At 34.5% G+C, this 23,917-nt stretch overlaps 1 protein-coding gene across 2 annotated transcripts in view; it reads right to left on the bottom strand.

The window, feature by feature from the left end:
- The window catches only part of GRID2 (glutamate ionotropic receptor delta type subunit 2), a 1,468,772-nt gene that overhangs the window by 110,767 nt on the left and 1,334,088 nt on the right, over positions 1 to 23,917 (bottom strand). For both annotated transcript variants that reach the window (XM_058721904.1, XM_058721905.1), the window contains exon 14: positions 5,537 to 5,703. In XM_058721904.1, coding sequence (XP_058577887.1) covers positions 5,537 to 5,703 — 167 coding nt within the window. The remainder of the gene's footprint in view (positions 1 to 5,536; positions 5,704 to 23,917) is intronic.

The raw sequence follows: 23,917 nt of genomic DNA on the forward strand, positions 1-23,917 counted from the left end.
CATTTGTGACAATATGCATAGACTTAGAGGCTATTATACAAAGGGAAGTAAGTTGGACAGAGAAAGACAAAAGCCATATGCTATCACTCACATGTGGAATCCAAAAAAAACAAAACAAATAAGACAAAACAGAAATAGACTCATAAACAAAAAGAATGAACTGGTGATTGCCAGAGGGGATGTGGGTGGAATGATGGGTGAAACAGGTAAAGGGGATGAAGAGGTACAAACTTTTAGTTGTAAAATAAATAAGTTATTGGGATGGAAAGTGTAGCAAAGGGCATATAGTCAATAATATTGTAATAACATTGTATGGTGACAGGTGGTAACTATGCTTACTGTGGTTAGCATTTTATAATGCACATAAATGTAGAATCATTTTTAGTACATCTGAAACTAATATAATATCGTATGTCAATTACACTATACTTCAGTTCAAAAAAATTATGCCTGGCCTGTCCAGGCTATTCTGGAAATTAGGGCCCTGGTAAAAATAAAAACAAAAACAAAAACAAAGTGAAGCACAGATATTCTAACAGTTAACAATGCAAAGGGAAGAAACAACAACAAAAAAGAGGCTATATTCAAGAAAATTAAAAGTAATTAAACAAATAAAAGTGGTCATTTATGGACCAAAAATGAAAGTATGTCATGTGTAAGGATTATGATTAATGCTATTCTGTGCCCCCAAGAGGGAGAGGAAGGCGGGCAGAGAGAGAAAGGGCAATCTGTAAGTATTTATTTAAAACACAGATTGTTAAACATCTATGACAATTTTTGGAGCCATACTGTCTCGATTTGAATCTCAGCTCTCATACTCAATGGCTTTGTGAACTAGGACAAATTATGTTACCTCATTATGTCTCAGCTTCTGTGTCTATAAATTGAGGATAATACTAGTACTTACCTCACAGATTGCTTCATTTTGCAAACTACATTTTGCTACTCAAAATTTGGCACATGTAAACATAATATAGTATTATTTTTATATGCTTTTAGAAGAAAGTTGAGGGAAGATAGGGTGCATGATGATGAGAAAACTGGACATGGAATTAGGGCTCTTGAAAATTTTCTAGCTTTATGGCTTTTTGTGATTCTGAGTAAGTAATTTACCCCTTTGAACTAGTTCCATCGTTGATAAAAAGGGAACTACCGATTATTCCGTTTGTAAAAATTCTGAAATTCTGTGACTAGATTGAAATATTATTTATGCGTCTGTACCAATATCATGAATCCAACAAAATCATTCTCCATACAATTTGAAATATGTCCTTGTTTTTGTGTGACTAGGTGGTTCATTCCTAAAGTTTAGAGATAGAAGCCAATAGGCAAAAAAGGGACTTTTTTTATTGATGAAGTATAACATTAAACTTATGAATTAATTACTCCTTGGTATCCACTAAGATTTGAGAACAGAGATGAGCTCATACTAAATGCTCAATAAATATTTTTATATCATTTTTTAGTCTTATGAATGGTTAAGATTCTGAAATCAACACTGGAGTTTATTTTATTAAAAGAATAATAATATCACTGAAAAATTCAGCTCTCTTCTACTCTTAAATGTTTTTAATGTAACAGCTTTTGACTAAATAATTTTTGTATACAAAGACCTATTACAAGACAAGGGCCACATACGCATTTGATGAAATGGTGTCACAGAATTCACTGCAAACATCACTCACCCACTAGAACTCTGGCCTATCTGATGAGATTGCATAAATACTTCAGCTTCTGCTGCCAAGTTATCTATTATTTGTGCAGACAAGGAAACAAAACTCCTCAATCTGATTCTATGATTATATATACTGTAGCATTTACTGGTCCTTAACAGTCATTCCTGAGTGTGTCTACAATCATACAATTGTAAAGTGAGTAGATCCCTATAGCCTGTGTTTCTGATGCTTAACCTAACATTTGCCAAAGCTCAGGCCATCCATTCAGCACATTCACTTGTAGTATAATAGTTGTGCACTAATATGCAAACATACAATAAGCAAATGAGCATTTCATATGATTGTTTTGAAGTGTCATTAAAGTATAGAAGCATATAAGATACTTGGCAGATAGTGCATAATATATGTAGTTACTATATCAACATATAATATTTATTAGATATTAATATTTATTACATATTTGAATACTTTGGTATCTTATAAGTCATGGTATAGGTGTACAGATACCTGAGAAGAAATTAGCATTTACTTCATATAAAAATCACCCTGAATGCTATCATTTTCATTGAAAATAATTATAGTAGCAATCAGTGATCTAGCATAATCAAGAGCCCAGGATAAGTTGATGTATTAAAGTTGTTTATAATAATTTCTAAGGTGTACTACAATGATTAAATTTTATGGTCTATAATTTTTTACATCAGTTAATAAAAAAGAGATATCCCTTCCCTAATGGCCACAGCACAAGAGAATGAATGCACATATTTTCTGAATTCAGGGAGGGAGTTAGGGTAATAGATTAATGTGGCACATGTGTATAAAAGGATGCATTGGCACATCAACAGTCGCCAGATCATGTTTCTTTCCTAGATTTCTCTTCTTTCAGATGTCCAGGAAACCAGGATACATAGGTCATTATTTAAGAGCTCCACAGAAAGGGACAATTTAAATTGCCAACATCCATAATGCAAATCAAAGGAAAAATAATGCTCAATGCTTAGTATTGTTTTTCAGCAGTTCACTGGATTGTATTTTCTCAGAATTAAAAATCTCTCTTAGGTAAAGCGCCACAAGGATAATAAGAAATGGAACACTTAGTGTGATTTATTAACTATTTCTTTAGTTGCCATTATGTTTGTGTATTGATTTTATTGGCTTCTTCTTTTGCATAAAAGACCCAGAAATCAGTTCGGGAAACAAAAAGAAAAGCCCAATTAACTACAACTATGGAATAAATAATCCTTTTCTCAACTACATGGTTCATGGTAAGTATCCATTAGACTTTTCATAAACCCCGGCATCTCCTTCATTCTATTACACTTTCCATCCTCACTTCTAAATTAGTAAAAACAACGGTGTGCCTCTTTGCTTAGAAGTATCTCTTCTAGGGGCACCTGGGTGGCTCAGTTGGTTGAGCGTCTGACTTTAGCTCAGGTCATGATCTCACAGCTCGTGAGTCACAGCCCTGTGTCAGGCTCTGTGCTGATAGCTTGGAGGCTGGAGTCTGCTTGGGTTTCTGTATCTCCCTCTCACTCTGCCCCAACCCACTCACATTCTCTCTCTGTCTCTCTAAAAAATAAATAAACATTAATTTTTTTTTAATCTCTTCTATTTGTTCCTTCCTCCTCATTCTCCATTGCCCAGTTATGAACTATGCCTTCCTTGTCTCATGCTTCCAGGTTTGCTCTGGTTTTGTCAATCCTAATCCATCCTTCAGCTCAAAACTAGATTAACCCGGCCTTAAATACCCCTGCTTCATTTCCCCCTCCGCCCCCCCCCCCCCCCCCCCGGGCTCTAGAATGGGCTATAGGTTTTCACAGCTGCTTGTGGTCTACAATACGACTTCCAAACTTCGAATTTCCTTTCAAATTAACTTGCTGCCCTTGTTGCTTCTCAACATATTCTCCTCTCTCCTACTTCTACCTTGTTGTCTTCACCATTTCTCCAAGAATTATCTATGTTTTCCTTTCAGCTTAACTTTTCTCTACTAATCCTTCAAGGTCAAATTCAGAGCTCACCTTTTCTGGAGAACTTCCATTCATGTTCCTTTGATTAACTCTTCATTCTGTATAGTATTCAATTCTTTCAATATCTCAGCTACACAACTTAGTGCAATATAAAGACGCAATACTGATACTGTATATATGTAAATGTCAGCACACAGTTCTAGAAATGTCTCTATTGTTCATTGTTTCATGTGTATGGGCCATGAATCTCCAACTAGACTGTAAGTGTCCTCCAGGTAAGATCTCTACAGCATAACTCATTTCCAGTTTGTTCCCCTTAGAATCTACTCATCAATAAAGGTGTTTTAACTGATTAATCATTTTTTATACATAAGTACTTTACCTCCTAATTTATTCTTATTTCATTTTTGTCATTTTTGATGTTTTCAGAGCCATAAGGGGCCACTGGTAGGTTGTATGTTTGGTCATAATTATTTACTTCTTTCTTCCCTTTATGTGAAGTACAGTTCCCCACCCCCATCGATTCTGGGCTTGGCCATGAGACTCTTTTTCTTGAGTGGTTTGTGGCAGATGTGGTATATGCCACAACCAATTAAAAAGCACAAGCGGCACTGCAGGTTTCTGGCAGCCCCTTCTGCAACTTCTCATTGCTGTGAAAACAGGTTGTCCCAGATAGGGCCACGTCTCCAACCTGGCCCTGGAATGAGAAGTTGACCTGCAGCCCGCTGCAGACCTTCACCCAATCACAGCCTTATGTTTCATGAATGCAAAAAGTCACTGGTACTCCGGGGCTTGTTTATTACACAGAAAAGCTGTCTAACACAGACCTTGGAGTTTGTCACACTTCCTCTTCTGTAGATAAGGAGAGAGGCCTAGATTTTTTGTCAGCTGATGGGAGAGTTTGGACATCAATTCTGGACTCCTGACTTAATTTTGTTTTTGTTTTTGTTTTTTTTAATGAAAATACCTAGCTTTTTGTTATCCTAAAATCTGGAGGAATGCAACCCAAATAGCTTGAAATTTGGGGCCATAGTACTACCTGGTACTGCCCTCTTGGTCTGGCATTGGTTTTTAGAAAATAGGTAGCAAAATATCTAGAAAATAAACAAAATGCAGTATCAATGTCAAATGAAATATACTTCTACCCAAAAGCTACTGCAATCTCTTAGGTCCACACTTGTTTGATAGTAGATAGAATGAAATGCAGTGATCTTTGGGAGTGCCTCTCAGGCCCAGGTCTTTCAATACACACTGTTAATCTAAAATACACATTTCAAAATCTTTTCTTTTAAAAAAAATTTATAAAAGAAAACTTGAATTTGAGGATGAATATAATTTCTTAATTTACCATCTCCTTAATTCCGTGACAAAGTCTCATATACTTTGATGCCAAGTGAGGGAGTCTAAAATTCTTATTCTTTTCCTTTGTGAAATTCAGATGGAAAGATCCTATCATTATGTGCTTCAGTACATCAGACTGGTCCTAAGTACATTTAACTTTGTCCTGAAGTTTATTTTATGGTTTAGTATTCATAGGAATGAATTCATTTTGCTACAACACTCAGTCCTTAAAAATTCAGAGACTAAACTGCTAATTAAGTTCTAAAAAAATTATTAACATACTGCTTTCTTTTGCATATCAATTTTTAAAGAGTAAAACCAGTAATATGCAGCAATATTTCTCCCTTTTTATGGAAAAAATAATACATCAGTACATGCTTTAGGAAATGAATGTGTCATTTAATAACATTTATAACTACCTTTTATTATTGTTATTTATTATGCTTTTCCAAACAAAGAAAACAAAATGTAATAAAACTAAATGGGTAATCAAGTAGATTTTCTTTTTCTGTTTTTTTGTCTCTCCTTATTTGGACCACACACAAATCTTACCTTTGTGAAAAAACATCCCTGTAAGGACTGCCATGTTGCAATGCAATTCCATATCCCCGATCAGCAACGGTGTTTCCAATGGTGTAAAATGAACAATCTGGGTCATTGATAGCCACATATTCCAATACAGCTGCATCCCATACAAATGCATAATTTCCATATTTTACCTGTGAAAATATGGAGAATAAAAGCAGAAAATAGGATTTAAGTTTGGAATTTTAAGTTATACAGACAAGGTAAAAAATATTACATTTGTGTATATTTAGTTGTATAAAAACATGGTAGGACCTATATTTCTACATACATATTCTGAATGAGAATTTGGCTTTTGGCTAATTTAAAGCTCTGTTCTCTTGGAAATGAGATAAAGTTAGAATGTTGTTTATGTTTCCAGGCAACATAGCTTATAGTAGTAAATCTCATCTGGACTGGGAAAACAATAAATATATGAAAAGAAGCCATGTCTTTGAGCTTCTCTGAGTGCAGTAATTCTTGTAATTGCACTTGTCTCTTTGGGGACATGGAAGTTACACTTTTTTAGTTATTACGAGAGATATTGGCTTCTAACGAGGTTATTAGGCTTCTAAGCCAGGTAGGTTTTTCTACTCACCCAATATAGGTATTGTCTCCTTGCATGTGATCTATATTCTATCTTTTTAAATGTTTTTTGTTTTATTTTTGAGGGAGAGAGAAAGACAGAGTGTGAGTGGAGTAGGACAGAGAGAGAGGGAGACACAGAATGCAAAGCAGTCTCCAGGCTCAGAGCCGTCAGCACAGAGCCTGATGTGGGCTCCCACTCAGGAACCCTGAGATCATGACCTGAGCCAAAGTCCAAGGCTTAACCGACTGAGTCACCCAGGTGCCCCTGCATGTGACCTATATTCTAAATGAATGTTGTAAGTCAAACTCTCACTGAAGAAAAATAATTAACACTACCCTGCTGGCAAGACATATTTCCTATCTTATGTTATTCTAAGTTATCTGTTGCCAAGTGTGGTCTATGCAAATTTTGCAGCTGGACTTAAATGAAACCCTTTTGTTGGGCATTGAAATGAGGAAAAAATAATTATACAATTTTCCCTCTCATCATTTAGGGGACATAACTTGATCCTGGGTTGTTTACAACACCTTTTAGTGATTATCTTTTATGTATAAGTGTGGCTTTTCCCCTAAATTACAAATTTATCAAAAATAAAAGGCAACCTTAATAAAATTAATTTAAAAATTATGTATAAATATAGAATTTAAGTCACAAAATAAACAGAACTAATAATTAAATCAAATATTCAGCTAGTTTGTTTGTTTAGAAAGCAATTTCTTGCTAAATCTGACTAGGGAAAAAGAAAACTTTTACATATAAATACAGATAGAGGAAGTGGTATCAGCAACATGAAGGAATAGGAGGTCTTCTCATAGAAACAACAATTTGGCAGCCATCCATGAACAAAGTACCTTTGTGGGAGCTTTGGGATCCTTGTTGTGTAACTGTGACAGAATCTAAGACTGAATAATACTTTCAGGAGACAGGGCTGTTCTCAGTGATTGGCTAACCAACTGTTGTTCTGTCTACATTCCTGAAAGCAGCCTATCCCCTTGAGGACTTAACTCCAGTACTACAAAGGTAGAAGACAAAGATGCCCATTCTCACCACTTCTATTCAACATAGTACTAGAAGTCTTAGCCAAAGCAATTATACAGGAAAAAGAAATAAAAATATCCAAACCAGAAAGGAAGAAGTCAAAATATCTCTGTCTGCAGATGATAAGATCATATATGTAGAAAATCTTAAAGACTAAACAAAAAAAGCTGTTAGAACTAATAAAGCAATGCAGTAAAGTTGCAGAATACAAAATCAGCATGCAAAAATCAGTGGCATTTCTATACACAAGCAATGAACTCTCTGAAAAGGATATTAAGAAACAATGACATTTATAATAGCAATGAGAATAACAGAATACTTAGGAAGAAATGTAACCAAAGAAGTAAAATATTTATATGCTTAAAGTTACAAAAGAGTGAGGAAGGAAATTAAAGAAGACATAGATTAATGGGAAGAAATCTTGTGTTTGTGTATTAGAAGAATTAACATTGTTAAAATGCCCATACTACCCAAAGTGATCTACAGATTTAATGCAATCCCTATGAAAACTCCAATGGCATTCTTTTTTTTCCAATGGAATTATTTACAGGAATAGAAAAAACAATCCTAAAATTGACATGTAACCACAAAGACCCCAAATAGTTAAAGCAATCTTAAGCAAGAAGAACAAAGCTGGAGGCATCATGCTTTCTGATTTCAAAATATGTTACAAAGCTACAGTAATCAAAACAATATGATAGTGGCATTAAAACAATTAGATCAATGGAACAGAACAGAAATTTCAGAAATAAATCTATACATTTACAGTCAATTGATGGTCTATAAGAGTTCCAAGAACATCCAATGAAGAAAGGATAGTCTGTTCAATAACTGGTGATAGGAAAATTGGATAGTCACGTGTAGAAGAATGAAATTGGACCTCTATCTCACACCATATACAAAAATCAACACAAAATGGATTAAAAACTTAAATGTAAGACCTAAAACTTAAAACTCATAGAAGGAAACATAGGAAGAAAGTGTCTTAACAGTAACCTGGGCAGTGATTTTTGGATATGAGACAACCAAAAGCCAGGCAACAAATGCAAAATTAGATGATTGAGATTGTATCAAATTAGAAAGCTTCTGTATATATAATTAAATAATTAACTGAGTGACAAAAGCAAGCTACAGAATAGAACAAAATATTTGCAAACCACATATCTGATAAGGGATTCATATCCAAAATACATAAGGAACTCCTACAACTCAAAAATGGCAAAAAAAAAAAAAATAACCTGACTGAAAGATGGGAAAAGGACATTTCTCAAAAGAAGATAAATGAAAGGCCAAAAGATATATGAAAATGTGCTCAACATCATTGGTCATCAGGTCATCAGGAAAATTCAAATAAAAACCACAATGAAATATCATCTCAAACCTGTTAGAATGTCTATTACCAAAAAGACATAAGATAACAAGTATTGGTGAGGATGTGGACAAAAGGGAATTCTTGTACACTGTTGGTGGGAATGTAAATTGGTACAGATATTATAGAGGTTCTTCCCCAGATTAAAAGTAGAACTATAATATAATCCAACAATCTCAATTCTGGTTATTTATCTAAAGGAAATGAAACCAGTGTCTAAGAGAGATATCTGCACTTCCATGTTCATTGCAATATTATACACAATAGCCAAGATATAACAAGAACCTAAATGTCTGTCAAGAGAGGAATGGATAAAAAATATACAATGAAATATTATTCATCCTTATAAAAGAAGAATACTCTGACATATGTAGCAACATGGATGGACCCAGAGGACATTATGTTATGTGAAATAAGTCAGACACAGAAAGACAAATACTGCATGACCTCATATTTATTTAGAATCTAAAATAGCTGAATTTACAGAAGCACAGAGTAGAATGGTGGTTGCCAGAGGTTGGCGGGTGGGAGATAGGGAAAATGAAGAGATATTGGCAAAAGGACACAAGTTCCAGCTATGCAAGATCAGTAAGTTCTGGAGGTTTAATGTATAGCGTGGTGACTATAGTACAGAACCTGGTGAGTACATGGTGAATATAGTTTATTGTGTACTTGAAATTTACTAAAAGGATAATTCTTAACTATTCTTATGACAAGCAAAAATAAAGGCAATGATTTGATGTGATGGCTATGTTATAGCTTTATTGTGGTGATCACTTTACAATGTATATATGTATCAAAACATCACGTTGTACACATCAAATATATAGTACAGCTTTGTGGTCAACTGTACCTCAATAAAGCCAAAAAAAAAATACAGATAGTAAAAAACTGGAAATGAAATAAGTTATTTATATGGAGTAAAAAATAGTATGCAATATTCTACAGGAATAAAATTAAAATATCGATAACTTTGATAATTTCCTGGGAAAAGAGAAATTATCAAATTTTCTCAAAAGTAGTAATTTTACTAGCACAGAGAAAGAGCTAAATAAAGTTGATACTAAAATATGAGAAACAGCCATAAATTTGAGTGTTTTTTTCTCCCTAAAATATCAGCAAAATGCTTTTAATGGTATAATAAAAGAATAATGTATTATTAAACAGGAAATAGTACCACTGATTCAGTATTTGGAAGGTTACTAGGATAATGTATCTTACAAATGAGGCTTTATCAAATTTTTAAATAATCTTTAAAAGACACCAAAAGACATTTGACAAAATTGAAAACCATTATCATCTATCTACATTCCTACCTACCTAATAAAGTAAGAACAGAAAGATTCTTGCTTAACAAAGCATAGAATAACTACTTCAAACTACCCCCAAAATTAACATAGCTGTTATTATTATAGCCTATGAAATAAGTAAGGAAGCAAAAATCTGATCAAGTATCCCAACAAAATTATCATTATTTGATGACATAGTTATGAAACCCATGAGAATCACATGAGAAAATATTAGAAAAATAAAGATTTCAACAAAGAGATTGGTTATAAATAAATATATACTACGGGCGCCTGGGTGGCGCAGTCGGTTAAGTGTCCGACTTCAGCCAGGTCACGATCTCGCGGTCCCTGAGTTCGAGCCCCGCGTCAGGCTCTGGGCTGATGGCTCGGAGCCTGGAGCCTGTTTCCGATTCTGTGTCTCCCTCTCTCTCTGCCCCTCCCCCATTCATGTTCTGTCTCTCTCTGTCCCAAAAATAAATAAAAAACGTTGAAAAAAAAATTAAAAAAAAAATATACAAATCAGTTGCTTTTCTATTATTATGTCAATAAGAGAGAAGACATAATTTAAGTAAAAATATCCTTTTACAGTAAATATAAATGCCTAGGAATAAATTTAACAACAAATGAAAAGGGACTATATAAAGAAAACTTCAGCACTTGATTGAAATAGACTTGAACTTGTTTCTAGATAAGACATAACATATGCCAAAAAGAATAGACATATAATTAAAAATAAATGCCAATTTTACTCAGGATTTTTGGTATTTAATGAAATCTAAATAAAATGTCAAAAGAATGTCTTAGGACTAATTAAAATCTTTGCATATTTACTTGGAAGAAATCAGATGAGAATAGCAAAGAAATTAAAAAAAAAAATTTAACGTTTATTCATTTTTGAGAGACAGAGACAGAGACAGAGAGACAGAGTGTGAGGGCAGGGAGGGGCAGGGAGAGAGAGGGTGACACAGAATCCAAAGCAGTCCAGGTCTGAGCTGTCAGCACAGAGCCTGACACAGGGCTTGAAACCCATAAACTGTGAGATCATGACCTGAGTTGATGTCGGATGATTAACCTACTGAGCCACCCAGGCGCCCCACAAAGAAATTTTGAAAATAAAAAGTGATTGGAGGGACACCTGAGTGGCTCAGTTGGTTAAGCATGAACTCTTGATTTTGGCTCAGGTCATGATCTCACAGTTTGTGAGACTGAGCCTTGTGTTGGGTTCAGCACTGACAGTGTGGAGCTTGCTTGGGATTCCCTCTCTCCCTCTCTGCCTCTCTCCCCTGCCCTCTCTCTCTCTCCTCTTTCTCTCTCAAAATAAATAAATAAACTTAAAAAAATGATTGGAGACTTAGAACATCAAGTAGTAAAATATGTAATAAAGTTTAAAGATAAAATAGCATGGGATTTGTTTGAGAATAAAAAATCAGTGGAATAGACAAAAAACCTACAAAACTGATAAAAGTATGTAAATATTATATATAGACTGTATTAAAAAGGTCATAATTCAAATCAGTGTGGAAATATGAAATATTTTTAAAATGGTAGTGAAACGTGATTATTTCAAAAATATTAAAGTACTATGTAACACCAAAATAAAAATAAATTACTATAGTATAACAAGCTAATTATAATAAAAAAAGAATTTAAGTTAAAAAAAAGCCCACAAAGCTAGAGAACATGTAAGAATGTATTTTTCTTATATTGGAAAAATGAAATATCTAAATATAAAAGGAATAAAATATAAGTAAATATTTGATACATTTAATTACTGCATTTTTAATATATTTGCTTAGACCAAGTCAACATTAGATATTTAATACAAAGTTTTTCATGAAATATGGTCTAAAACCTATAGGCCTATTTACTGTGCTCAGTGAATACTTACCATCTTTTGTTGGGGTGAACCCCAACCAAACTATGAGATGATGAAATAGAGATAAAAATTCTTTCCTTGAAAAAATTATTCAATGCAATAATTCAATTCAATTTAATTCAATCTTGACAATTTAAATTTAAATTAAAAAAAAATTTAAATGTTTATTTATTTTTGAGAGAGAGACAGATCGCAAGCAGGGGAAGGGCAGAGAGAAACGGAGACAGAGAATCCAAAGCAGGCTTCAGGCTCTGAGCTGTCAGCACAGAGCCCGATGTGGGGCTCAAACTCACAAACTGTGGGATCATGGCCTGAGCCAAAGTCAGACGCTTAACCGACTAAGCCACCCAGCCACCCCTAAATACACTTTTTTAAATGAAAAATGAGTAATATAATCAGGAAAGGTTTTATATACATAAGGTTTGATGTACTAATAAAAACTAACAGATTCTTGGAGTGTTGGTATGAGAAAGGGGGAAATACTTGGTTAGATTTCCTCTACACTGATTATTCATATCTTCAGTCTTATACCATATATACTCACAGGCAGGATTATACTCATGTCCCACAGCCCTTCCTCCCCTTTTCTGATCTTTTGCACTAATTAACGTAGGGGTGGAAAACTAATTTTCCCTCTACTCTTTGGAGTTCTTAGGTGAGACCCCTGTAATAAAAGACAGATGAACAAGAGGAAAACAAAAAGAAGTTTATCAACATGTCATACCTCATGTATACATGAGAGATACTCTGGGAAAAATGAGTACCTACCTCAAAAAGGTGATTTTAGAATTCAGCTATCTAAACTGGAAAGGAGAGGGGGGAAGCAAGCTTTTCACGAGAGAGTAATCATATTTATGAAAGGTGAATGGTCTTTTGTAGAATAGATGAGAAGTGTGATCTTTTATGACAAAGTTTGTCTAGATATGGTGTTCACTTCTAGTTACTTCTCCTGTGATGTGAGTCATTCCCTGTTGATGAAATCCCAGGGAGGGGATTTATGACACGTGAGTTCCTTTCTGAGAATTTATCTTTAGGTAAATAAGGGTTGTTTAGAGAAAGCTTCTCCCTGCATTTGCTGTTTTTCAAGTGCTTACAGCTCAAAATCATCAATATACTAAGGTAGTATATTTTGGGGTGGCATATTCTGTTACCTTTAATTACCAACTTTCATATCTACTTTTAGCTTACTAGGTCTAAACATACAAGTAACAGAGATAGCAGTGACCCTGAAGCCTCCTCTAACAAGCTACTTTGATTTCTGCTTTTCTCTTCTTGCAAACAGCCACTCTGGCCTCCTAGATTTCCTTGCACTTCTTTATAACTCTCAAGGGACCTCCCCAGTTGGGGACATATTGCTTTGCTATTAGAAAAGTGTTCTAGCATGGCTGTTACTGCTTTGTGAACTGTAAAGCTCGAATTAAATGTATATTAACATTATCATTGCCATATATACGCGTTTCTAATAATTCTAATGTTACAAAGCATCATGAATTCATTTTTAAAGAGAACCACTAAAACAGTATGATTATAGCCTGTAGCAATACCAGTGAAATGTTGTGTAGTAACCCAAACCATTTTAGCTTTTAAAAATATCCTTTTTTTTTTTTTCACCTACTAAAACATAAAATCATTATCCTTTGGATAGTTTTTTACCACTAGGTTAAAGCTGTCTACAAAATATGCATCAACAAAACCTAAAGTCACTGTTCAACAGGATAACAATGGAAGGTTTGAAAATTTTCAGTCCGTCTGACTAGGTGATGGGATATTACTTAAAAATTTCAACTAGTCTTGGGGTGCCTGGGTGGCTCAGTCAGTTGAGTGACCGACTTGGGCTCAGGTCATGATCTCATGGTTCATGAGCTCAAACCCCGCATTGGGCTCTGTGCTGACAGCTCAGAGCCTGGAGTCTCCTTCAGTTTCTGTAACTCCCTATCTCTATGCCCCTCCCCCACTCACACTCTGTCTCTCTCTCAAAAATAAACATCAAAAAAAATCTAAAAAAACTTTCAACTAGTCTTTGCTCTTGAAGTCATATTTCGATAAGCAGCTACATTGTAGGCCACTGACTTATTTACCAGTGGATTCCATGCCAAGTGAGTGCTTCATACAAGTTTAAACAGAGGGCAAAAGTGCATCCAGAAGCTTTATGTCATCAAATTCCAGGCCCCATTTATGCTACAGGGAAAAGAAGCCAAAATGGCATCTACCTTCAATATTGTCAATCTCTGGTCCCTAAAATAGAGATACCAGAATGCTGTGGGGATTAATGGAAGGTGGTAGCTGCTAATGCTCAACACCTGTGTCCTTATAGTGGCGCTGAGATACTAATAGTCTTGATGGATTTCTCATTGTTGAGATGAAACAAGGCTTAATTTCATTTCCATAGTATGATTAAAGTACTATTTCTTTGAATTCCACTTTACTCATAATCATTATGCATTAACTTGAAGATGTTGAAGGGATCTGTAAGAAATACAAAGGTAAGACTTGGGCTCTTGCCTTCAAGCTGCTTACAACTCAGTAGTGGAGATAAGTCAAGTACTGCTTGTAACACAAAGCTTATGATGGTATGTACCATAAACAAAGCTTAAAATGTTAAAGTGGTTTAAAGAAAGGGAAATTGACTTTCACTGAGGTAATCAGGGCAGCCTGCTTAAATATTCTGGTAACTGAATTTGTTGTACAAGAAAACCCCAAATATTTAAGTTCCTTATGTTGAGTGCCTGATTAAACACAGATACTCTTTGGAAACCAGTTTTTGTTCATGCACACTTTTTGAACGTTCTAGTTTTCTGCAATTTTCCATCTATCAGGTGAAGAACTATAAATATTCAATGTTATTTTCTCAAATATTTGCATTTCTTGCCAAGTAAACTGAAGGATGGGAAAAATGTATTTTCAAAACCTGCACCTGTGCTTCTCATCATGTTTTGGATTATGGCATATTTCTTTTCTTCTGTAGACTCCTCTTGTCCTGAATGCCCCAGGTTTGAATCCTCTACTGTGACCTAATGCTAAAAGCACTTTTCTTTTCAATTCATTAGGCAGCCATCTCCTATAATAACTGCAGAAGTCCACACAATAAGCAAATAGACTTTCACTACCAGTTATCCCAATGACTTTGGTTTTAATTGGGAAGCCATATTCTTTCTCGCACAAATCTTTAACTGAGAAAATTTCTTAAAAGTGCACTTCAAAATGTGTAGCTACAGAGATACATCAATGATAATCTTTTTTTTTTTTTACTAAAAAAATCAATGGGACAATTATGGAAAGAGGACATTTAAACCAAAGTGTAAGATGAGATATCCCTTCACTGAAGGGATATCTGTCCTCTGATGTCTTCCTCATTTATAAAGAATTTTTTCCATTCTTAAAAAATGCCCTTTACACACAAGTTTATTTGTTCTTCCCAATACTGTGAGGCAGCTGATATTATGATGCCTAACTCAGATGTGGTAATGGAACTTGTTCTAAGTGTTATCAATGACTAGATTTGAAACTTCAGCTCAAGGTCATCTTTTTTCCACTACATTAAAGATCAGTTTCTGGGAGATACTTGCTATAGGAATTTAAAAATATGTGAGATATGGTAGCCTTTGCCTTCAAGGCAAAGCCTACCTAGTTTGAAAAATAATATTTATACAAATAAAAATAATGCACCATACATAGTATAAAGCAAGAGCCATGAAAAGAATGCAACTTGTTTAATGTTATATGATCACACTATTAAGATAAATAAAAGTTAAGCTTTTAAAAAACAGCTTGCCTATTACTCAGCCATACAAAAGAATGAAATCTTACCATTTGCGATGACATGGATGGAGCTAGAGAGCATTATGCCAAGTAAAATAAGTCAGTCAGAGAAAGACAAGTATCATATGATTTCATTCATATGTGGGATTTAAGAAACAAAACAGATGAACACGGGGAAGAGAAAAAAAGGTAAACCACAAAACAAAAATTTTTTTTAAAGTTTATTTACTTATTTTTGAGAGAGAGGGAATGAGTGGGGGAGGGGCAGATAGAGAGGGAGAGGGGGATCCCAAGTAGGCTCTTTGATGTGGAGTTCATGCGGGGGGCTCGAACTCATGGACTGTGAGATCATGACCTGAGCCCAAATCAAGAGCGGCATGCTTAATTGACTGAGTTACCCAGGCACCCAAATAGACTCTTAACCATAGAGAACAAACTGGGCGTTGCTGGGGGGGGGAAGTGGGTAGGAAGATATGTTAAACAGGTGATTGGGATTAAGGAGGGTACTTGTGATGAGCACTTGGTCTTGCATGTAAGTGGTGAGTCATGAAATCCTACATCTGAAACTAATATTACAATACTATATGTTAACTAACTGGAATGTAAATGAAAACTTGAAAGAAAAAAAACATAAAAATTCTCAACTACAAAGAACTATTGGGATGAATGAATATCTGGTTTATATGATTTTGGACGATTGAAGCCTGTTGATTTTGTAGTTATTGCTATCTAAGTATTTCAGGTTTTCAGGATTAAAACCAAAGCAGAGCTTTTTAAAATTAAAATAAAGGCTGCAGGATGGAAACTTATTATTTTTCCTCACAAAATAAAAACCAAAAGGCCCGAGAACAAACTGGGAGAAATAAATTCTAGCTTTGCACACCAAGCTAACTTCTTTACAATTTAAACTAATGGTCAGTAGGGGATAAAGTGATTGTGAATTACAGGCGCAAAGAGTTATGATTAACCCAGAATCGATCTACGGTGGTCCTTATAATTCATAGCCCACATAAGTCCTTAAGATGGGATGGCTTTAATATTTATGACATATGGTTCTAGGTGGTGGCCTCTCCCACTTTGAACAAATTAATAATTTAGCATCATTCATCATTTCGTCTGAATTTATCTAGCAAAATAAATCATGCCCAAGTCCATATTTTAGTGCTTAAGACTCACTTTTAAAATATATATGGCTTTGTTTACTGCTGCCTTAATTGTTGGCCTACTATATTTTACCTGCTATTATTTTGAAATTTGAATTTGTGCTCCAAGATAGTCATCACAGGGAATAGATTTTCACAAGGAAGATATGAATGTGTTTAAAATAGATATCAGCTATTTAGAAAATATCCTTTTTTAACCTGGAAAAGAAGCAGTGTATTTACTTATAAATTTTATCTTTGCCTCTCTTTTTTGACGCCATTGGAATACTAATTTTTTCAAGTTTATTAAAGCATTCTGGGAATGTGAAAAACTAAGCACAGCTAACTTTTCCACTGACAACTTTCTCTTGAAACAAATGGCTACTAGGGTCTAGAAGACAGAAGGGTAGTAAGGCCTGGAGTTCTGGATAATTCTGTGTGGGGAAAAGACTAAGAATTCTCTCCTTCAGGCAGGGTGAGTACCTGAGAAAACCAGCAGAACCTCCAGGGAAGGCAATGAAGAAACCAAGTTTGGGGCAATGCTTTTCTCACAATTTGGATTTCAAATCTTCCTGCTCTCTTTCCTTAGATATTTGTCCCCATGAATATGCCTGTTCTGCTGCCTTTATTTAAAAAGATTTTTTAAATGTTTATTTATTTTTGAGAGAGAGACAGAGATGGAGCATGACTAGGGGAGGAGCAGAGATAGAAGGAGACAGAATCCAAAGCAGGCTCCAGGCTCTGAGCTGTCAGCACAGAGCCTAATGTGGGGCTGGAACTCACAAACTGTGAGATCATGACCTGAGCCAAAGTCAGACACCCAACCGACTGAGCCACCCAGGCGCCCCTGTTCTGCTGCCTTTAAATTGGTCAGGAAGGAGTTGAATAAGTGGACACAGATCTGCCTTCATGGAGCTGGGACACAGCAGAAGACTGGAGAGCCCCAGCTTCCTCCAGGTTCCTCAGCAGGGAGATTTGTGAATCACTTTCTTCTATACTACTGGTCTATAAGGAGAGTGACATTTCAACTTCTGTAGCAAGATGGACAATCCCTAGAATAATCCAACAATCAGATTTGAGTCCTCATAAACTGATAAAGAAAAAAGACAACCCATAGAGTAAGTGCCACATTTAGAGAGGGGAAGATGAACCTGAGCAAGAAGAACACATTCTGGGACAAGAGCATTGTGGTACTAGTAAGAATCCAATTTTAAAAGAAAAATAAGCAGGGTATTTAACCAGATTCAGTTGTGAGCCTAAAAAGATCTATGTGGCTATAAACTAACAAACAAACCTCAATTTCTCAACCAAAAAATTGAACAGATGAATTGAAGGAGAAAATGCTCATTGGTCCTACAGGCTCAAATGGAAGGACTAGGATGACAACCGTCCCAGTTGGCCTGTGATATCCCAGTTGTAGCAATGGAAGCTCTACATCAAGGGGAACTTCTTGCGGGGCTGGGGTAGGGGTACAGGTTTTTGGTAATGATACAGAAGGTTGGGGTCCAAAATCCATACCACAGGATAAAAGATAGGGGCTGAAAGTGATGATTTTTGTAGCAGATGGATATGACATGGGTTATTGGGAATTGAGTATGGTGGAAAAGGAAATGAGAAAGCATACAACAGAGACTGTATCTTCCAACTTGGGGATGAGGCACACCAAAAGTTTTTGTGTCTTCCAAAAGGCACCAATGCTCAGCTGAAGAGAGCAACTGCTAAATTAGTTTGGGCATAGCACAAGAACAAACACACATTATCGGATTGTTCTCCTCATAGCTCTCTGAAATGGGGTAAAGCTAGATTCCCTGATTCTGAGGTTGCAAATAAAATGTGCTGTGGTAAACAAAAGGAGGAAATTCTGATAATAGATCAGCTGAGACTCTGTAGTATAGACTGACTCTTTTGGACTTTACCTGAATGATCATGTTTTCTGCAGTAAAGTTAGGAGTCACATAATGTCAACAATAAAAATAATCACCCTCGCTCTTAGGTATTTTGATTTAAACAGTGTAATGTCAAATTGTTTTCCTAATTTCTATGAATATGTTAATAAAACTGCATAAAAAAAAACAAAAGTTGACTGATAATTTGTCCAAATACAAAGACAATCTACAAAGAAATGTAAACTTCATCAAATTTGATTCCATAGCTAAACTTCTTACCAAAGAAAATTAAAAGATCCTACCTGCTAAATATTCTGTATATCATGTATATAACACTGCAAAAAGGGGCATGGTTTGCTTACCTGAGATAGTGAAGCTTTCATTATTTAAAATTTTTATCATTTTTTTATGTTGTCAAAATGTGAGAAGCACTCAGGAGATTTTACTTAATAGAAATGGAAAGAGATGGCTTTCTTAGACATTTGCCTACAAGATGGCTATTAATTTTTCAAGTATAGATGGCCATAAAGTCACATATTCTAAGTGTGGAACAAGAAGAATGTTCTCCAGTTTGGAAATACATTGAGGATAACAATGAAGAAAAAGATCACCATAAAAGAGAAATTTCTATGCTGCTTTTCCCAACACTGTTTGATGATTTTTTTGAAGAAACCATAGTGTGCTTGGAAAAAGATGAACTGACTACACCTGAGTTGTTCAATTTTATGTGGAGATTATGACAAAAAGCTGCAGAGAAAAAATGACACATTTTTTGAAATAAGATTACTTCATAATAATAATAATAATAATAATCGAAGTGTATGGAAGGCCAGAATCCAATCCCTACAAGTTAACACACCTGCTATTGCTGATAATTTTTAATTCCTAAGTATTTCATGCTCAAACATTTTTGTTAACAGCATATTTAGATTGATACCATCCCATTGGGATGACACCAGAATCATTATAATGTGGGTTAGATAAGAGCAGATTTGCAAGTCAAAGTGAATTTTATGTTTAGTTATTTTAGTTTTACCACTCTATAAAAGAAGGATGTGCTAAAGGTTGCAAGCAATTCAGAGAAGTATTTTTGGAAAGGGAAACAGAAAGGCTAAAATCATCATACAGTATCACGCATAGCACTGAAAAAAAATATGCCATTGTTGTTACTTAATATAGTTAATGTTTAGTTATATGTTTAAATCTACTTATGCTTAATTAGTATTTTTGTATTTGTTTCCCTTTTGAAAAGTCTTGCCCTTATGTGTCTTAAATATAGTTAAAAATTTAAATCTCTAATACAGAGTTTATAAAAGAACAAAAATAACTGCTTTACCAGAGGATCAAAAGAAAACTTAGTAAAATATTGTTATATTTTATCACCTATATCATTTGTTTAACTAGTAACTATCAGTTACTACTATTTCACAGTTAACCTAGTTCTATTGTTTTGTTTAAACAAAGTAATTTTTTAAGTAAGAAATGAATAATACAGAATAATATATAGTCCCAAATAAAGGTCTTTTTTCATGTTTTTATGTTGAAGTAATAATACATCTATATAATTATATTATTATATGTTTTTGGTGTGGTGTAGCTGTGTTATGGGTTGTCTAGAAAGTTGGTAAATATATTAATAAACGTTTTTGGCATAATTAGCTGTCTGTTTGTAATAAATAAAATCAAACCTTTTTCTAACTCTTCCTAAAATAATTTCCAGTTGGATTAATAGTTCAAAATAAAATAGTAAAAGCCCCGCAAGAAAAATAGGGGAGCATATGTAATATATGTTAGGAAAGACTTTTTAACCAACATATGGAATCTAGAAAGTATATATTTGTACAGCAGACTTTTTTAACATACATTTTATTTTTAAAGGCATTTTAATATGCCTTTGTATGGCTATATATATATGTATGTATATATGCATACACAAAGTGAAGACCATCAGATTTACAAAAAAAAGTTGGAACATGGGGACAAAGAATTAATATTTATAAATATATAGGTGTTCCTCTAATTAAGCAACCTTTATTCTAGCAAAGAATAGAGGATGCAGAAGAAAAATAGATAAAGCATCTGGAAAGGTAATTCTCAGTAGAACAAATAGACGTGTTCAATGAGCGTATGAACAATACCCAAACTCATTAGTGATTAGGTGAATACAGAATGAAATAACAGGAGCCTACTACTTTATATCTATTGGTCTGACCACATTTAAATATATTGCTGGTGGAGATGCATTGAAAAGTGTATTCTCACACATTGCCAACGGAAACGGGAAAATGTTATAGTCTTTTTCAAAAGTGACATCTGTTCAAATTAAAAAAAAAATATATAGATGACTTTGGGCCCAGGAATCCCATTCCCAGCAATATATCTAAGAGAAATAAAAATTTTAGATTAATGCACAAGGATTCTCAGTGTATCATTGTTTCCTTGTGGCACCACATTGGAAACAGTGGTAATGTTCATCAATCATAAAATGATGACGTGTTCCTGTCATGAAACATTATGGAAATATTAAGAGGAATCTATTAGAGCAATACAAGGTGTCATGGAAGGATTTCTATGATGTACTTGCAGAATGGAAAAAATCAAGGTGAGAAATTATTTATAACATAATCTCATTTTAAAAATCAACAATGACTCCAAATTATATAACTTTGTGGGACTATATATATAAATATTATTATTATTAGAAATGTTTAGAGAAAAATATGGAAGAATTAATATGTCCTGTTGGTTTTCTTTTGAGGATAGAAAAATAAGGGTTATGGATGGAGGTAGAAGAAGAGAGAAGAATGGGAGAAAGCCAAGCTGAAAAGTAAAAGGAAACCGAATGCTCTAAAAATGACATGTGTAGATACATTTACACTTTTATGAAATACATACATGTGTAAATATGTAATTAAAGGAGGTTTTTTTTTTTAAAGTCAGGTTTATTGAGATCTAATTTATATATATAGTCAAGTTTGCCATTTTTAGGTCTCTAGTAAGAAATACTGAATAAAAACCCTGAATATTTTTGCTTTATGTTTAGAAGTTTTAAATGGCATCATTAACATATATAGTTAAATAACAGTTAGTTTTTGAAATCTATGCTGATTTATAAATTTATAGGTACTAGGGTATTCATAATTACATACTCACAATCATTTGCTATCATAACTGACTCATTTCTATTCATTCTGGGGGAGTCATTGACATACACTTAACTTTAAACAATTGTTGATAAAAAATCAAAATTCTATGTTAATACAAAATGCTAATAGCAGAGTTTTGGAAGAAATCCAACATGCATATGTTAGAATTGCTGGGTCTTGCCAACTTTCTGTCTACATTTCCCTTCCCCAACCACACTTTCTATTGGTGTGTGTGCACATATTCTAAAAGAATATTAAGTAGATAAATTACTTTTGAAGCTATATTGTAAAACAAAACAAATTCTAACACATACATCTCAACTTTTATAAGTAGTTAACTTTATCTCTAATTGGGTTTCCTTTTTGTGCTTTTGCTCTTATTTCTTATACATAATTATAGTTTCTTAAATGGCTTATATGCTTTTTTTGCCCTTGGTTCTTTGATATTCATTTTATTTTGCTAGGAATGTTTTCCTATCCACTCGTTTCTTTCAATCTTACTCTGTCCTATCTGCTTCAATTTGTCCTAATCCTTTCAGAGTTGGGATTGGTTTAAATGCCACTTATTCATGGAAGTTCTCTTTGACCTTCAGCCTTAGTGTCCCTCCTATATGATGCTATTGCACCTTGTATATACTCTTAGAACAGCATTTTAGCACACTGGATTATACTTGCCTCTTTTCATTCTGCTCAACCCCATGTAACTGGAAACTCCTAGAAGACTGGGACTGCATCCTTCTTATCCAAGTACCATTGCCTCCCCTGTGCCTAGCCTAGGGTCTAATATTATCAGGAACAGGCACCTGATACATATTTCTTATTTAAGGAACATTGCTTCATTTCCTTTCTTTTGGTCACTAAGACCACCATACTTTTAACTTCCTATTCCTTCAACAATCACTATATTCCAATTCTCCAACATTGATAAGAAAGACCAAATAAGAACAGAAAGTTGTGACAGCTCAAAATTTCTGCCATGCACAAACAGATCATAGTGTCCTGTTAGGACAAAGGTATGTGAATAAGGAAACATTATTACATTAAATCATCTTCTGTGAAGTAGAATAGCTCCAGACTCATCAAGTAGAGGTATGATTCAGATATCACTCTTCAGTAGACTGTTTCGAAAGATTGGCAGTGTTTCATATCTTTGTTGTCCAATATGGTAGTCACTAGCCACATATGGCTACTGAGTACTTGAATTGTGGCTACTGTGACCAAAAAACTGAATTTTAAATTTAATTTAATTTAATTTTATTTAATTTTATTTTTTTTTAATTTTTTTTTTCAACGTTTTTAATTTATTTTTGGGACAGAGAAAGACAGAGCATGAACGGGGGAGGGGCAGAGAGAGAGGGAGACACAGAATCGGAAACAGGCTCCAGGCTCCGAGCCATCAGCCCAGAGCCTGACGCGGGGCTCGAACTCACGGACCGCGAGATCGTGACCTGGCTGAAGTCGGACGCCCAACCGACTGCGCCACCCAGGCGCCCCAAATTTTATTTAATTTTAATCCACTTACATTTAAATAATCATATGTCTAGTGGCTATAATAATGGCATCACTAATTAGAAGTATTTGCTTCTGTGAAAGAGTATGACTTTGCACCCTTCTAGAATCATTAGAGAAACAGCCATTTTTGTTATATAACCATAGATGGCCTTGGATTTCTACTTAACTCTTTCGTATGTATGTATTATGATTCCCAATTACCTCAAGAGCACCTTGAGAGCAGATAAGTTTTTCTAGACTCACCGTACAGACAATACCTAACTGAATTAATTGCTTCAAGAAGGAACATTTATATGAAAGTTAAGGGAAAATATCAGCACTTGACTATTGCTTAATACTAAAAAGGCCTGTGTAATGCCACAATCCTCCCTGAAAAACAAAACGGGAAGATTTTCTTATAAAATGAAGTGGAAAATGAGTAAACTAACTCTTAGATTAAGATTTGGTGTTGGTGATACCACTCACTGCTCATGGCAGGTTTTAAAATACTAAATTCAGCATTTTCACATTATGACTTTGTCATGTTGTGGAAACATGATGACATTTCAAGATGATGGTAGTTCACAGTCTATTACACATTACAGAAAAGCATTAAAAAGGAATTTATACGGTGATCAGTTGTCACAGTTCAGTATCACACCAACTTCTTGGGCCAGCAGTGAGAAAATAAAGGTGTAATATTACAGGCTTATTCCTAATTATTTGGTTACCTAAAAGAGAATAGATGCTTTTTGCAAAGAAGCTGGAGAATTAGTTTTTGCAT

Source organism: Neofelis nebulosa, chromosome 3 (genome assembly GCF_028018385.1).
Source record: "Neofelis nebulosa isolate mNeoNeb1 chromosome 3, mNeoNeb1.pri, whole genome shotgun sequence".
In the NCBI taxonomy this organism is placed as follows: Eukaryota; Metazoa; Chordata; class Mammalia; order Carnivora; family Felidae; genus Neofelis; species Neofelis nebulosa.